Raw genomic sequence first — 16,263 nt, forward strand, 5'->3', positions numbered from 1 at the left:
TCCAATTTCTTCCTGTTCCTTCAGATTTTTTTGGTTGGCATTTTATTTTGTTTTGCTTTAAAAGAAAATCCTTCCCTCAACAGATTTTCATCCTATTATTCATGCAGCTCCTAAGTAGGGACTTTTCAAGTGGCATGAAACCCTCATAGACAACAATCACTGAAACAAACTTTCTTTTTTTTTCCCTTACAGAACTTTATATCCAAAATAACCAAAGATTTCCAAAGAAAAAAATTCTTGTGTCATTCTCCACATTAATACTGTGCCTTTCTCACTCTAAGTCACTGACACTTGTCTTCCACATTTTGTCCCTGGTACCTCAAGAGGGATTTTTCAAAAAAGCTGCAACGGACTCCAACAAGCTCTGCTGATGGACCAAGCTTCTTTGAACACAGAGAACACAACAATTTACTGGCTGACAGCAAAGCTCAAGAAGGTTTGGTTTCAACACTCTCTGTGAGAAGACTACAGATCACTCTGGAAAATACAGGGTCTAAGCGAAAGCTATAGCAAAGGCAAACAACCTTTTCGTTCATGTCTTAGTGCAGTCTACTGAATAACTCCTTAGCAAACTGCTTGTTCCTGTATCTAGAAGTAGTATTTTATCTGGAGGCTAAGTTCTTAAAATGTGTTTAAAAAATACCTTACAAAACAAAAATGGGTTACTTGGTAACAGACAACTTTTAAAAATTTCAGACTTTTCTTTAAACGTCTCACAGAACTTTAAAAAAAAAAACCAGACTTTTTATACATTTAAGCATCAAAGAACACTAATGTTCGAAGAAGCTTTTCAGCTGCTCATCATAAATGTATAATCACTGTTCACTTGCTTCTTTGTAATGCATGAAACATGCTGCTGCTTTATAATACAAGTTGTCTCCCCATATTACAGACTTGATTGGCTCAACATTAAAAAGTATTCTTTATCAACACTGAACACCTTTAGATTTTTTGTGGAAAATATCAGATAAAATTGCATATATAATAATTTAATATTTTAAAAACTATGAAATTAAAGCAAAGCCCAGCCATCACTGAGGTTATCAGTATTTTCAGATGAATCTACCACATGCCAGGAAGAGGCATCCTTTAACTCCATCTAACATTTTCAGTTGTTTAATGAAGACTGAGCATTCTGAAGCAGAGCAAGCAAACTACCTGTTACAGAATGCCCAGCACAACAAGGACCTGATCCTGTCTCAGGCCTTACTTAGGGCTTGATGCTTGAAACTTTGGTATCAAATTGTGCAGGCATTAAGGAAACTTTTATCAGAAACCACATGAGGACCCTGGAGCACACTTCTAGAGCTGGAAACTTGAGCTGCGACATAGCCATGTATCACCAAAATATTTTTAGTGTTCAAAATGTTCACAGGTTGTGCAGCAATACTGCCTCTTTCCTATGATGTGACAAGAAGCAAGCAACATAATGAAGAGAGCTAACTCTTCCCTCCTCACCACAATATCTATCACTATGTTATGCAGGCTGCTTGAGAAAATAATACTGAAATTGACTGTTCAATTTCTTCCCTCTGATATCAATTTTCCCTGACTGATATTATCCAAGCTAAATGGAAGGAACTCTTACCAGCAGTCAGAACTCTACAAGACAACATCTACAATGATCACAGTAACTAAGTAACAGTAACAAAACATTTTTCAAAGATTTTCTTAGAAATCACTCTGTCACCAGGTATCTGTTTTATTCTTCTTCCTTCTTTCTTTAAAAAGAAAAGTTGCACAGAAGAAACACAACTGAAAAGCAAGTTTGCTCATTGTTTATCTAAAACAACGATGTCTGTATTATTGTATTCTGTACTTTGAGACTGTTGCACTTCTCTATTTATAAAACCATATTATGCTGCTAGAAGGTCTTTAGAATTTAGAAAGCAATGGATATTTTCATAACATAGGCTTGCCTTCTCATCTTCTACCTCTTTGCATTTAATATTTAAATGTTTAAATTATATTTTCACTGCTAGCTTGGTCACCTGAGCAATACTGAACTATGTCTATATTGAGAACTAGCAATTTTGACACCTAAAGATTCCTCCAACTCCAACAGCATCTCTGCAAATTTACTTCAAAACATTTGCATTTATATGCTTTGTTTTATTCCGAACTCAATTATGAGCATTGACAAAAGCTAACACAAACCCGTAAGTCAAAGTAGTTTCATGCTTTAATATTAGATGTGATCTATTTAATATATTAAAGGTTCCCAGTTTTTTAAAAATATTTAGGAGAACAACAGTAAGAGTTTGTTTTCCCACAGTCAGTGGTGAATTGGGGGTTTTTTTGCAACATGCATGATAGGACAAATTAGATCATAAATTCTGATGGCTGAAATTCTGCATCTTGTATTTAAAATGGTTAGAGCTTGTATAGGTATTTCAGGTGGAAAATTTTCATAAACATTCATTCTGGAAACAGAACTCTTGCTGAATATGCTGGTGAGATGGCCAATCAGGCACGACAGACTATTCATGTCAGGACTTCAGCTGAAAGGCAGCAGTAACTCAACTCTGTAGCTTTCACTGCTGTCCTTCACCCCAGTTTAAAACTGATTGAGCTATCCAGTCTTCTACCCTGCCCCATTCCTGCTTCAGCCACTTCCTCTAGACCAACTGCAATGTCTTTTCCACAACTCATTTCCCTGTCCTTGCCTTCTCCATATATCCAACTGAAGCACATCCCTAGTTTAAGAACCGTTGAGAAGCACTTTTAAAAATGGAATGCAAAGGTTACGGAAAGTTAAAGAACAGCTGGAAGAGCTCCCAGGCATAAGGACAAAGCCTATATACACAATCCAGGGCTTGGAAAACTAGTACCAAAATAATCTACATCATTCTGTTAATTTTTACAGCGAAGCCGTACCCAGAAAAAGCTTACTACTTTGGAGTTGTTTTGCCCATCTCCAAAACAGACATGAGAAGTTTATACTGCCATAAGGCATTGAAGGAAGGGCTTACCTTTTCGATCCGTCTTAAAATCGACCATAATAGGCTCAACGCTGCCTTCTTTGTTTTTTCCAAGCCCTTCTCCTTCTCTCCAGCCCATTTTTCTCATCAGTTGAGCTCCCATTCCTCCAGTAACAGGGGCTGCTCTTAAGAACTGATCCTATCCAGAAAAAGAAAAGTAAAACAAGTCCTAAAGTTAGCACTGGGATTTTAAAAAGTAAGTGGGAGCTTCCAAAATGTTTCTAACAAAAAAATGTTTCTAACGACCTTTCACAGACTCAGTTCAAAAAAATACACCTTAGCTTTATATACATTAACATTTTGTATAAACCAGAATTCACGCAGACACACGAGACACAAATCAATATTTTCAAAAAAGAACAACTTAAGAAAATTCTAATGCAATCCAAAAGTGGCAAGTGACCCATTTCAGACATATGTATTTAATAAAATGATAACCATCCATTTTTAAACACGCTACTTTGGTTCCAATGCATCTCTTCTCATCTTGTGAAAGGAGGCAGTGTTAACTGTTTAACTGGCAACATGTGTGCCAAGTGTACCTAGTTATTGAACAAAATACAAGCACATTTAGTAATGACATTCACATAGTGTTTAGGCGTATTTTAAATATAAAAAAAAAAGTTTCCCCGTTTTATTATACAGCAGTTGCACATTCAAGTTCTACTCTGAAAATCCACATGAAACATACAGGTTTTTCTTTTCTTTTTTTTTAAAGGAAAAAAAAGGCGCTTAGCCACACAGTTTAGCAGCAGTAGTCTTCACATTCTTTCAAATCATCATTAACATAATAGTTGTTAAATGGTGAAAGCTTATAAACAGAAATTTTAAAAATCTGTTTTGATGTAAAGAACTTTAAAAACTCCTTAAATGTTTACGTACCTAGGCCTCGATGGCCGCAGTGTTGTGAATAGTAGGGCTGGCATTGACCGTGGCAAGAAGGCAGCTACAAGGATTTGACCCTGAAACAAGTTTCCATATAGAGGGGTGAAAGTTCACAGGTTATTCTGTGAACTATCATCTCTCTTCTGCCCCCCCCGCTGACCCAAGTAAGTAAGTCAATCATTTCCATCACAGCAAAAAATTGCTTGCCTTAAAATATACAAGTTTACACACTGGCACTGATAAGTCCATCAGTTATTTCGCATAGTAGGTTAGATGATACAATGCCTAGTATTTTTATGAAAATTTTACTTACTATCAAAGCAAATTAATAGAACAAATTTTTTTTTTTTTCCCCCTTTATTTTGAGCTGTGCTTGCAAAAGTAAGCGTTTCCCAGATTTGGACAAAGGACTCATAGGTCCTTGGTTTCGATTTGTACGTAAACAAAACCAGAAGTCTTACTTTTGCAGAGACTAAGGATAATATATTTTAAGGGGATTTCGAATTAGCAACTGATACACACTAATGATGCATGTGTGTAATCCCCACTATACATAGTGTTAAAAAATTTAAAAAAAAAAATTGCTGAAGATTGTGGCAGGACTTCTCCAAATATTTACCTATTAAACAGTAAATACCTATCAATCATGCAACCGGATGCTGCATTTAATAACAAAGTGGTCCGATGGAAGAGTAGAGAGGCTAAGTGCACCTCTCTGGTTCAACTTTTTTCTGACTGGTGCAGACCATGCAGTGTGTGTGTGTACACAGAGACAATCAGTTTCTTCGATACGAACTGCCTCAATCTATACACCTAGAATGGCTTTTACTTACTTCCATTTTCATCCTCCCCTCTCTTTTCCAGGAACCTCTCATTAGAAAAGGGCAACCATGCCGAGAATGATACAAACCCCAGTCAATGTCACCCTGGGTTCCGATTCCTCTTTTGTACCTGCTTTGCAATGATAGAATTTTCAATATAAACATCTGTTTCATTATCACCACTGTGTATTCAGTTCACAAATGGTAAGAGTGCAATTTCTTGATGAGGTCATTTTAATTTTACACAGCTTTCTCATCACACCTGTAAATGTACTAATTCAGGGATTAGAAGTGATGTAGAAAGGAGAGAACAGAATCAAAATACTGCTTTTTGTAGGTTAAAAATCAAAGCCCCAAGTTCCTATATAGGAATTACCAGAGCCGGAACAAATTCCAAATACTGCAAATAAACGGGGTTCTAAATTCCAAAGTACAGTTTATTAAAAACACAGCTAACGTTTGACTCAGAATCCTATCCGGTAACTTTAGTAGGAATTTTTTACACTATGCTGACTCTTAAACGTGTACAACAGAACCAAGCCAACAAGGACTTAGAAACGGAAGCTTTGTTTCATTACAGAATAGCTGTACTTTTAATTCCAGTACCAATATGAAAGGAGCCAGGAGAAGCCTACTTTGATTCAGTTTACTGAAGAAGCAAAGAAGGCCTGCAGCAGGGGGAAGAAGTTCTTCTTTCAGGTTTGTTTGTTTGTTTTTAAATAATAAACTGAATATAAATCTCTCATGTCACCTGTACAATTATACTATCCATAACTTTTTTTTTTAATAATTTAATGACAGACAACTTCACTCATCCCATGATTTAATAGAGTATGGGTAAAAACTAGTGCTGTGCTTGTAATTACATTTGAAAATGTAAAAATAGTAGAAATGTTAACACTAGCAGGGAAGCAAGATATAAATTTCTTTTCAGTTTTAAAAATCATAAAAGGCCAAGTCTCACAAAACTATTTAGCAGCTATGTACCCTTGCAGATCTGGCACATAAGGAAGGTAACAAATTGAAGAGTATGTAATATAATAAAGCCCCAGGTTTCTAAGTACTTGGTTACTGTTGTTGGAATTAAGTAATTATTTACAAAATAATTGGTCTCTTTCATTCACTAATCTTAATTTGAGTAAATCTGCCTGAAAATTTAGTATAATTTTTCTCATCTTGTGATCTCTCAATTCCATGAAAGGTCAGCCAAATAAAGCACATTTCCATTCTGCCAGCAGATGGAGACAACTAATAAGACATATTCCTGTGTCAACACTTTCTTTAAAAAGAAGGCTACATAGTAAAACCTGATCACTTAAGAGGGTTTTTTAGTAATTTTAATTAAACCTATTCCTCTTTTAAAGCTACGTTAGGGCAACAAATTTAGGGGGACACAAACGCCTGAATTAGCATTTAAGAGCTTAAACAAGCAAACACGAAAAAATCACACCTGAAAGATGATTTTACAGATTTTTTTTCTGAAACACAATGCAAGTTGGACAGTCACCGTTGTTTAACTGCAAGAGCTGTCTTTGGGAGAAGGCTAGCATACAGCATTGAACTGAACAATCTATAAAACAGCACCTGCAACATCCAAAATATTAAAGCCATCACTACCTGAAATCTTAAAATACATCATCAGTTTCTGCTCTCTGAAAAGAAAATACCCATTCCTTCTCACGCAATGCTGACATGGCACTAAAACATAAGTTCTGTCAGAAGGAAGGTTTATTTCTTTTGAGCAATAATTTATTAAGCAAAAGACAAAAAAGCCTTAAAGGCACTAGGTGGACAGTTTCAGCTATAGCACAATGGGCTCTCTTAAAGATTACTTTAAGACCACTCCGAAGAATTTCTCTGAGTCAAATACCAGGAACAAGCATCGATCTTTGGCAAAACTTTTGCATAGTAGCTGAATTTTCCACTTAGTAAACTGGCATTTACAGCAGCAGCCGCCACATTCCTCTCCCTATACAAGAGGAAGAATACTTTTCTGAAGAATTTCAAGCCTTCCAAAACTACACTCACAATAAGCTTCAGGATTGCTGTTCACAGCTTTTGCACACAATCAGTAGAAAACAAGCTGAGGATAGCTGGAAAAAAAACATTTTGAGGACTGAACAGGGATCCAGTCCAATATAACTAACATATAGCTGATTTGCCTTGCCATGTGGCCTTTATTTCCAGGAAAACCTCATTGTGTCATATAATGCAATATAAATACAAGTATTTTGGTAAGTGGCCGTGTTAGAAGGTCAGCAGTCCTTCTGCAAGTGACAAATCACAAGACCTAGTTTTACCTCCATTGTTAGCATGAGCTATGACTGTGGAAGAATGGAAGGAACACTCTAACTTTTCAGAACTTGCTACACAAAGCAGTGCATTCTAATGGCCATATTAAACCTGTGTCTTGTGCTTTATTTAGCACAACTGAATGAAACAGATCCCAAGCATTATCCTGTGCACATAAAATGTTGCAGAAACCTTGTTTCGGGGAGCAAGTTTAAGCTAAAATTAACTGATAAATCCAGAAACAAGGGGTGAGGCTGGGAAAGTCTAAGTAGACCTCAACAGAATTTGCCTGGAAAAAAGTATTTGAGCACTTCCTCTGATTTGACATTTATTCAGCAGTATAGTGTATTTGTAAGAAAAAAAAAAAAGAAAAAAAGAAGCAACTTCCAGAACAAGTCATTTTGTGAACTGATTACACCAATGATGATAAACCGAAACAGAAACCACTTTTCAAAAGAGATAATATTGTTCATAAATCTGTTTTAATGATACAAGAAACCTAACAACATATTATTCCTTTATGAATACTGCTCAGAACCTTATGCATGAACATCACAAATTAGCACATTACTTAGAAAAACAAACCATACTTCTAATTGGTATGTCGATCACTCAAGTATGCCACGTTAACCACTTCAGTAACTAATTCCCTCAAAACTTTATTGAGATAAAATTGAAATTGCAGGCATATTTTGGTTTGAGTACATATTACCTCTCCAGAGTAATTTTTAAAGTACAAAAAAAGAGCTGAAATCCAAGAAATGCAAAGTGAAGACAATGCTTAGCAAACAAGTTGAGTTCCCCAAATACTTTAATTTTTCTCCCCTCCTGACACCGCTCTTCTGTTTTGTTACATCTGTCTAGTTTTGTGATTATCTCTGTCAAGCACAATGTCTGTACATGTTCTAATTCTTTGTTTAATGATACACAAATAACTAGCTGACATGGGCCCTGTTTCTGCTAAACAGTGCACGTCCACAGGTCGTCTAATGGCAATTGCTTATGGCAATCTCCCAAGCAAAATGCCTTCAGTAAGCATCTTCAGTCAGAAACGTGCATTAATTTACACACACAACATACCTCAAGAAATTCCACGGCCCTACTAGCAGATGAAAAATTTAAAATCGCCTAGTATTTTTTAATGCTAAAATGCATTTTCTTAGGACAAAAAAGGGAGTACAAGTCTGACTTCAGTGCTACATTGCATAATTAACAGGAACTAGGTTACACAGCTTCAAGTGCCTAAGTAAAATACAACCTGTACTTTGCATTTCATGGTTGGTTCGCATTCATGTCACTGAGAAAGATAACATGCATTCATAACCCATTATCCCTACTTCACTTTTTTCTGTAGAATCATTCTCTAACCACGGGATGCGACTCCACATTAAGTTCAAACCTAAGTTTTGTGAAGGTTTTCACAGGCCCCACCATTCCTAAAAAAACCAAAAAAACCCCCCAACCAAACACCACCAACACCACCACCCCCCCTGCAAAAAAAAAAAAAAAACCAAAAAAAACAAAAAAAAAACCAACAAAAAAAACCACAACCCAGGGCAAGTCTTGTGTAGCCCCTAATGCACTTTGTAGAGGGCACATGACTGTAACTACTTGTCATCTCATGAGTTTGATGGCAATGTGCATGCGAATATGGAACCTGGAAAAAGCAAAAGAAGTCAAGCTGAGGAATGCCAGAGCAGGAAAGAGGACTGTGTCCTCATCTTCTTCACCCAACAACTCTTCTTGTTTCCAGTAGCAGCCTCCTTTCTGACAAACCACATGATGCTTGCTAGGGAGGACGCCTACTACTGCAAACCACTACACTTTTACAGTTATGAGGACAGAATTGCTTCTGCCAGCTCGCTCTTATTTCTAGAATCAACAAAATGTTCCAATATGATTCTGCTCCTCACAGCAGTCATGTCTGCAAGCCAGAGACCAGACTCTTCTCATTTTCTCCCTATAAAGCTTTTTGTTGTTTTTCTGTTGCTTTGTTCGTTTGTTTTTTGTTGTTTTGGTTTTTTTGTTTTTGGTTTTTTTTAAGTAGATCACAGAGTGAAGTTAAAAGACCGAGGGAAAACACACTTGCCTTCTCCACTTGATTTTTGTAAGTGGACACTCCTGTCACTGTAAGGCACAGAAGACCACCACAGAACCTCAAGAAATGAAAACGGGATGAGAAGAGGAGGCTTGAGAAAGAGATGATCAGAGATGCTCCCTTTCTGTTGCCTTGGGAACCCACTCAAGGTACTGCAGAAAGGGAGAGCCCTCCTAGGCTTGCTGATCTCTTTCACAAGCCTCATGGTAGAAAAGCTCTCCTTTTCTCACCAATGCATCCCTGCTGAGTGCTTTATATTTCTAAGTTCCTCTGTCAGGGACAATTATTCTAACCAAAACCAACATTTTGTTACAATTTCAAAAGTTAGTAATTGTTAAAATAAGACTTTATCATCTACGCTCTGTATTAATACTGATAAGAGCCCACAACATTCCCGTCTAGCAAGTAACTTCGATCTCTTGTGTTGCCTGGCTCTCTGTATTGCTTGGCTATATAAAGTGGAAAAAGAAGTTAGTGAATCTTGGCAAAAATGTTACTATTTTTAGGATGTTATAATCCCAGACTTTTGTGTTCAGTTTACACCAAGTTTTATGGAAAACTCTACCTAAGCCTCAAATCTAACCTACTAGTTTTGAAGTTTGTCTTAACACTGCGTTCTGGAAGGATAAGCAGATACAGCTTATATTCAACTACATTACTTGTAAGACTGACCGCCATAACTCATTATTCTTTTTGCCTGAAAGGTGGATATTGCTTGAATTCCTCAGTTCTACTTCTCAAAAGAGAACCAGTTCAGTATTCATTTTCAAAGATGAAGCATGAATTATTAAACTTATAAAACGCATGTATGTATGACGCACCACACCCCAAAAATAAGCCAGTATTACTCTGCAGTAAGAAATAACTATTTCACTGTAGGATCACATTAAGCTTATTAACCCAACTGCAACTCCTGGTTTAATAGTCCAGATCTTTGGCTCCCAGAAAACCCTGGTGATACAAATAGAGGCAAAGTAGCAATCAGATAGAACCAAGACAAACAAAATGGCAGTTTGGGACTTGGTTCACTGAAGTTGATGCCAAAACATCGCTGACTGCAGTAACATCAGGATCAAACCTTGCCTGATCTGTCCCAAACCCATAAAGTAGTGATGGACCTACCACTGCAACCATACCAATATCACGAATGTAATTTCAGTGTAAGGTGACAGTATATATGAACCAATCTGACTCAAATACCAGACGCACACACCTTATTGAAGTACTCTGTGTCATGAGCAACACCTTAATGCACAACAAAGTGGACAGAGCAGCAGCAAGTATCTAAATTGATCAAAGACAATGATTTAACTCAACCTGTTGTATGTGACACATGCATTACCATACTCTTTTAAGACACATTTTTTGCATTTTCTGATACTTCCACTGCTATTTAAAATGTGATAGTTTGACAAGTATGTCTGCATAACTTCTACCTTTCTAATCCATGCTTGGGGACCACTGTTGGTCAGCTCATCTGAGGACAGTATCTGTGCTCCAGTACTTCCTGTGAACTGGCCAGGTATGGAGTTTGATTGAGCCCAGGCGTCAATCTACAAAATAAAAGTTAAATATAAGACCAAAATAAAAATTTGCACATTTTTCCTTTGCAGTTCTCTGTTGCTTCTCAATAATTTTCATAATGATTCCTCACTTATGTTTAGTGCTGTGTTCATAAACACTCATTAGTAAGCAGACGCTCCAAAAAGCTGAGCATCTTTGTATGTTAACCCTAAAGCCTAAGCTCAAAGTCTAGCAAGTTCATGGTTTGCTCATCCTCAAAATCAGTGTTATGAAATGCAAAATAAAGGCAAATTTTTTAACCATTTGCCCATAAAGTGGGCTTCCAAAAACCTGTACTTAAATACATAAGAAAAATCAGCTGGTATGAAGGGTAAACATTTACTTTTAAGTTCATCAATATGCTGATGAAAAAGTGCAACATACCTGTTCCTGTGCACGATTTAACATGCACATGGCCTCTAAATCAAATGTGTTTTCATTAAGCCTTTTCTGAGCCACTGCTCGATCATTCATAGCTGTAGTTATGTCCACACCCTAGGAAGAAAAAGATTATTTTTAAAAATACATCAAAGCACAATAATATCCATTTGATCTGGAAAAAGCTGTTGTAGAATAAATGCTACAAATACTACAAAGTTGTTTTACACACTGAATAGATGGTTTGATATATAAATAGGCAATGTGAAAAAAATCCTGGTACTACTTGTTAAGTATATACAATATGGGCTTTCCCTAAACAAATACAAAATCTGAAGTTCAAGTAAAACACCCTGATAATTTAATATCACCTGTATATACAAAATATCAAAAAGAATTATTTTTAGAGAACTATTTTGGTCACAAAAATTCTGGTGTATCATACTTAAATAGAGAAACATATTATTGTTCAATGGAATCTTATTAACCAACAAAATTAAATGTAATTTAGCTAAGATTTTTTTTTAAAAAAAAAGCCTTCATACAGAGCTGTTCACATGAGCTTGCTACTATTAACTCACACTAAAACTTCAAGTTGTATGTATAAAAAAATTACAGCAAGAATCACATTTATTCCATTAACTTTAGTGTTTCAAATCTTTATCTTCAACCTAAAACAGACTTGCATAAAAGTAAAACCAGACTGGTAGCTCGTATAACTGATGGTTTTGGAATGGATTATTTAGATCTGTGCTCCTGAACTAGAATGAAATTTAAAGAAAAATAAATTTGAAACTCTCTCACACATACTTATCAGGATAATTTGTGTAAAAATATGGAGCAAATGAAGAAGCTCAATGCAAACCTCTACTCTATGTGCAAAGCAATCAAGAGAGAAATCCAAAACACTGGGGATAGAGAGATGTAACAAATTATGGCTAGTATACAGCTCTTTTGTAAAATTACTTGTGCCTTGTTCTTCTGATGATGTGCATTTTATGGATCATTCTACTTTGAAAGGAGAAAAAGAACAGTGCTCAGAGACAAGTGAAATTTCTTTGGAGACGAGCATGTGAAGGAGACTGAAACGGCTGGAACTGTTTGAAGCACAGAAGAAACCCAATAATCAAAAGACCAGGTGGCATACAGAAATAAAAGTAACTTGATGGTTTTGTGTTTTGGTTTTTTTTTAAATTTGTATTACAAAAAGACTTGTATCTTTTGTTAGTCACTATGTCATAACCTTAGCCTCTCACACACTGTACTAGAATGAAGAGCCAGTAGAAGAAACTGAAACCAATTTAAAATTGACTCTGCTGAACAGAAAAATACAGTTAATCCACAAAATCCCTGTCACAGGAACCCAGTCAAGAGTTTAGTAAATATTGAAAAACAGCAAGGGACAGACACGAATGTCTACAATTGCATAAAATGGAGTAATTATTTTTGTACTCAGGCTATTAAATCATATTTTAAAATGGGGGATTTTTTTTACTGTTTAGGACAAAAAGTATTTCCATTGGGAAGATCATTACTGAAACATCTGGTACTGATGAAGACAGACTTAAAATCCCAGAAGTCCTATGTGTCTATGAAACAGACTTCAGTGTCTGTTTATTGCCCCAGCTGACAAAAACACAGATCATAAACAAGGCACAAGAAGAATTAAAAGATTTTCTAACACCTAGAATGCCTGCTTACAATATACACTTCCTTGAGTTAGTAAGTTTCCCTTACATAGTTAAAATAATTCTTTGTGAAACTGGTTCAGGAGATAAATAAAAGTTATTCTACTCACCAAAAGCTTCAATCCAGCAATACACATAGGCATGCAAGTAGTCCACTGAAACCACATTGGGACCACTCACATACTTAAACATACATGTGTACTTTAGTGCTTTACCGGACTGGGGCCTATTAGTAGATACCCTGGTTAGTTAGAATTCCCATACACTTTCCCCACATGGTCAGTCACCATTTTGGAGACCATCATGGCTTTGTATTATGTCAAGACACTCGATGGCAGCTTTGGATCTTGAAAAAAAAAATATCTCTGCTTGAAGTATGAAAAGTTGTTATTATTTAGTCAAGTAAAACAGTTTCAAGTTCAGCATGCTATTCTCCATAAGAGTTCTGCCTTTCCAATCCTGACTTTTAATAACATTTTCCCCACAGACACAAATCACAAATATTGAAGCAAGAAGAAAGAGGCTAACAATAGAAAGAAGGCATTTTTGACATACTTCATAGGTCCACCAATACACCAAATGCATTTACTACATTTTTAGACCATGACAGCTTCTCTGCATGATAGTCACCTGTGTATACTCCAAACTTAAATACAGCACTTCAACTCTATACTTTCAGACTTTCAAATACAGCTTCTTTCTCATAGATTTCTCTGGCTTCTAGAGACATGCTGATACTTCAGATTACACAAGACTTTTTCCTCCATCTCCTTCAACCACAAACAACTATATTAAGAGCATGATGTTTCATTATAAAACAATTCGTAATATATTAGCAGGGCCAATTCAGACTGCTTATTCCTGCAACTAATTCTGTGACTTGAATAAAAACATAACAATAAAAACCAATTACGTATCTTTTAATATCAATATAGACTTGCATCGGAATTGTCACAATCAGATTTCAAAGTTAGCAACAATGAATGGAGGTAAATCATTATGTCAAACTTCCTGAGGATCCAAGCACACTCCCCCACTACCCTACTCTAACAGCAAGGGAGCTTATCTGGCTTATTTTGCTCAAAGGAAGCCATTTCATCCACAAAGAGCCTTCATGTGCATTTAAAAATTAAGCAGAGAAGCACTTTGTTACCTTTCAGACTCCCTGGAGAAACACACAGGGATTCTGCTACTACAAGAGTATTCCTGTATTTCAAAATAAGGATTGCCAAACCCAAAGGGATAGTAAGCTCTGCTGTCAGCTAACGACCCTTGAAATCACCCTTAACACAAACCAAGTTAAGGTAAATGCAAATAAAAATATTTATTTACAAAATATAAAAACAGACAACATTGTTACAAGCATTTATAAAGATACATGTGACAGAAAGGAAAGAAAGGTATATTTAATATATTTACTCCAATGTCAATTTTTAAGGCCTCTTCTACATAATCAATACACAAACCATCAGTGCTTCACTAACCCAACTTGTCAGACACAAGCCTAGCATCGTTGACAACCTGGATGCAGACATCTACAAAACTTGCCTGAACTATGAGCATATCATTAACCATTTGAAGGACAAGACTTTTTACCACCTGGTAAAAACATGGCCAAATGTTGGTATACAATGTTTCTATACTCTGGACTTTTTACATATACACTAGTGACTGGGAATGACATTCTGCACAAACATTTCAGAATGTTTGTCTTATTAGTGGTTCATGACAAAGACCGAACAGCAGTTACCATCTACACTCAGGGAACAATTAATTGAGTGCCTGATCGTCAAACTCTTGAGGTATACCATGAAAATGTCTGTTGAATGACTTACATTCACTGTGCTTTTGGTGCTGTAAGAGACACAGAAGAAAATACCTTCTGTGCTTCAGGAAGTGGATTGTACAATCCTAGTTCTTGAAAAACAAAATGCACCAAGTGGTAAGATTGTTTCATCAGAAAGTGATGCCAAGTCTTTTTTTATTTGCTTTGAAAGGTAGGAGAACAAGTCTTCAGACGGAGTGAGGTTAACATTAACTTGAAAAAATTTACATCTGCCTTAAATATTTAATTTACTTTATTACAAAACCCCCACAAAATATCCCTTTGAAGACATTTCAAGGGGAAAAACATTTGCTTTTTTTGTATAATAAACCAAAAAAACCAATTAGATTTTCCTTTGGAAGGCCATATGGAAGACAACTATGTAAGAAAACATGACTGTAAAGCTAAAAAATTAGCAGATGCATCCAGATGAAATAGCAATTTTAGAAACTACTTTCAAATCTATTTTTAATGGATTACATTTCAATGCAATGTTATTGCTCTAATATTGGTAGAACAATTTTATTTATTATTAAATTGTAAAAGTCTCAACTTAGTCTATTAACCTCTGCAGGAAACTGGACAAGAAACTTACTTTTCATCTTCAAGCAAAAGTTTAAATTCTACTGAGACAAAGAAGTCACTAGCTGACAAAAGCACACAGTATGACTACAGGTTGCTTTCATCACTGCCCATGTGAGCATGGCGACCAAATTTGAAGACCACAGCAGTTCAGATAATTAGCTTATTGAAGTGTTAAACACTACTTATGTGTTTTTTGTTTTGTTTGGGTTTTTTTTTTTTTTTTCCACAGACTGCAATTTGATACCAGACTGACCAGGTAACGGTTTTGGTTTTCTTATATGATATGCTTTCCTTCCCTTCCTTACCTCAATGGATGGTTTGGGGAAAACATCATCCTTGCTTTCTTCTTTGCCCTTTTCAACTGGAACCCATTCTCCATAGACACTATCTGCTTCTTTTTTCCTATGTTGAGACCCAGATGAAACAGGAAATTCCTTTGACAGGCTGACCTGATTTTTTGGTTGTGGTGGCGGTGCTGGTTTTATGCTGGGAGTCTTAAAGAAATAAAATTAGAAAAAGTTAAAACTTGAAAACACAACATGTCTTTGAGAAATTATTTACTGCATACACTTGGTATTAAGTTTTCATAAACAGTCATCCTTCTTACTAATCAAACCGAAAGCCTTTATAACAAATAATTTTAGCACAGCCCTAAAACCACACAAGTCAGCAACAAATTGCAGTGTAAGAGAAGATGAAACAGCTAGAAGCTAAAATCACTTAAATCAGCTTCAGCAGCCAAAAATATGCAAAACCTCACTCTCACAATTAACCTCCCTGCCTTCCCTGCACCCCATCATAAAGAGAACAATCTTAACCTGCCACACATGCATTTTGTAATGGAAAGATCCAAAATAAAAATCCTGAGCAGCAAAAAACATTGGCTGCGATATCCACATGATGATAAAAAGTTCTACATTACTATATACAGAGAAAGCAGTTTTCAACATTTTGGTTTCTAGTTTTTCATTATTTTTTAATAGCAGCATGAATCTCACAGAAATTAAGTCTATGAGCTTGTTTTCCTTAGAAAGTATTGCAAATATATTACAAGTCCACAGAAATCACTGACAGGTTCCTCTTCTAAGAGGCAAACAGAGCTCAGACATCTCACAATATTGGGCAAACTCCTACTATCAAAGGAACA

The 16,263-nt window shown here is 36.0% G+C and overlaps 1 protein-coding gene across 5 annotated transcripts in view; it reads right to left on the reverse strand.

Annotated features, from left to right (window-relative positions):
* Window positions 1-16,263, reverse strand: part of SON (SON DNA and RNA binding protein) — a 41,498-nt gene that overhangs the window by 4,459 nt on the left and 20,776 nt on the right. For 2 of the 5 annotated variants that reach the window (XM_075033771.1, XM_075033772.1), the window contains exons 6-9: window positions 15,422-15,610; window positions 11,025-11,135; window positions 10,514-10,630; window positions 2,973-3,120 (exon numbers count right to left, since the gene is read on the reverse strand). In XM_075033771.1, coding sequence (XP_074889872.1) covers window positions 2,973-3,120; window positions 10,514-10,630; window positions 11,025-11,135; window positions 15,422-15,610 — 565 coding nt within the window. Of the gene's footprint in view, window positions 1-2,972; window positions 3,121-3,863; window positions 3,944-4,699; window positions 4,821-10,513; window positions 10,631-11,024; window positions 11,136-15,421; window positions 15,611-16,263 lie in introns of those variants that run through there. The other 3 variants (XR_012651282.1, XR_012651284.1, XR_012651283.1) reach the window with 3 other exon arrangements.

Source organism: Buteo buteo, chromosome 8 (assembly GCF_964188355.1).
Source record: "Buteo buteo chromosome 8, bButBut1.hap1.1, whole genome shotgun sequence".
Lineage (NCBI taxonomy): Eukaryota > Metazoa > Chordata > Aves > Accipitriformes > Accipitridae > Buteo > Buteo buteo.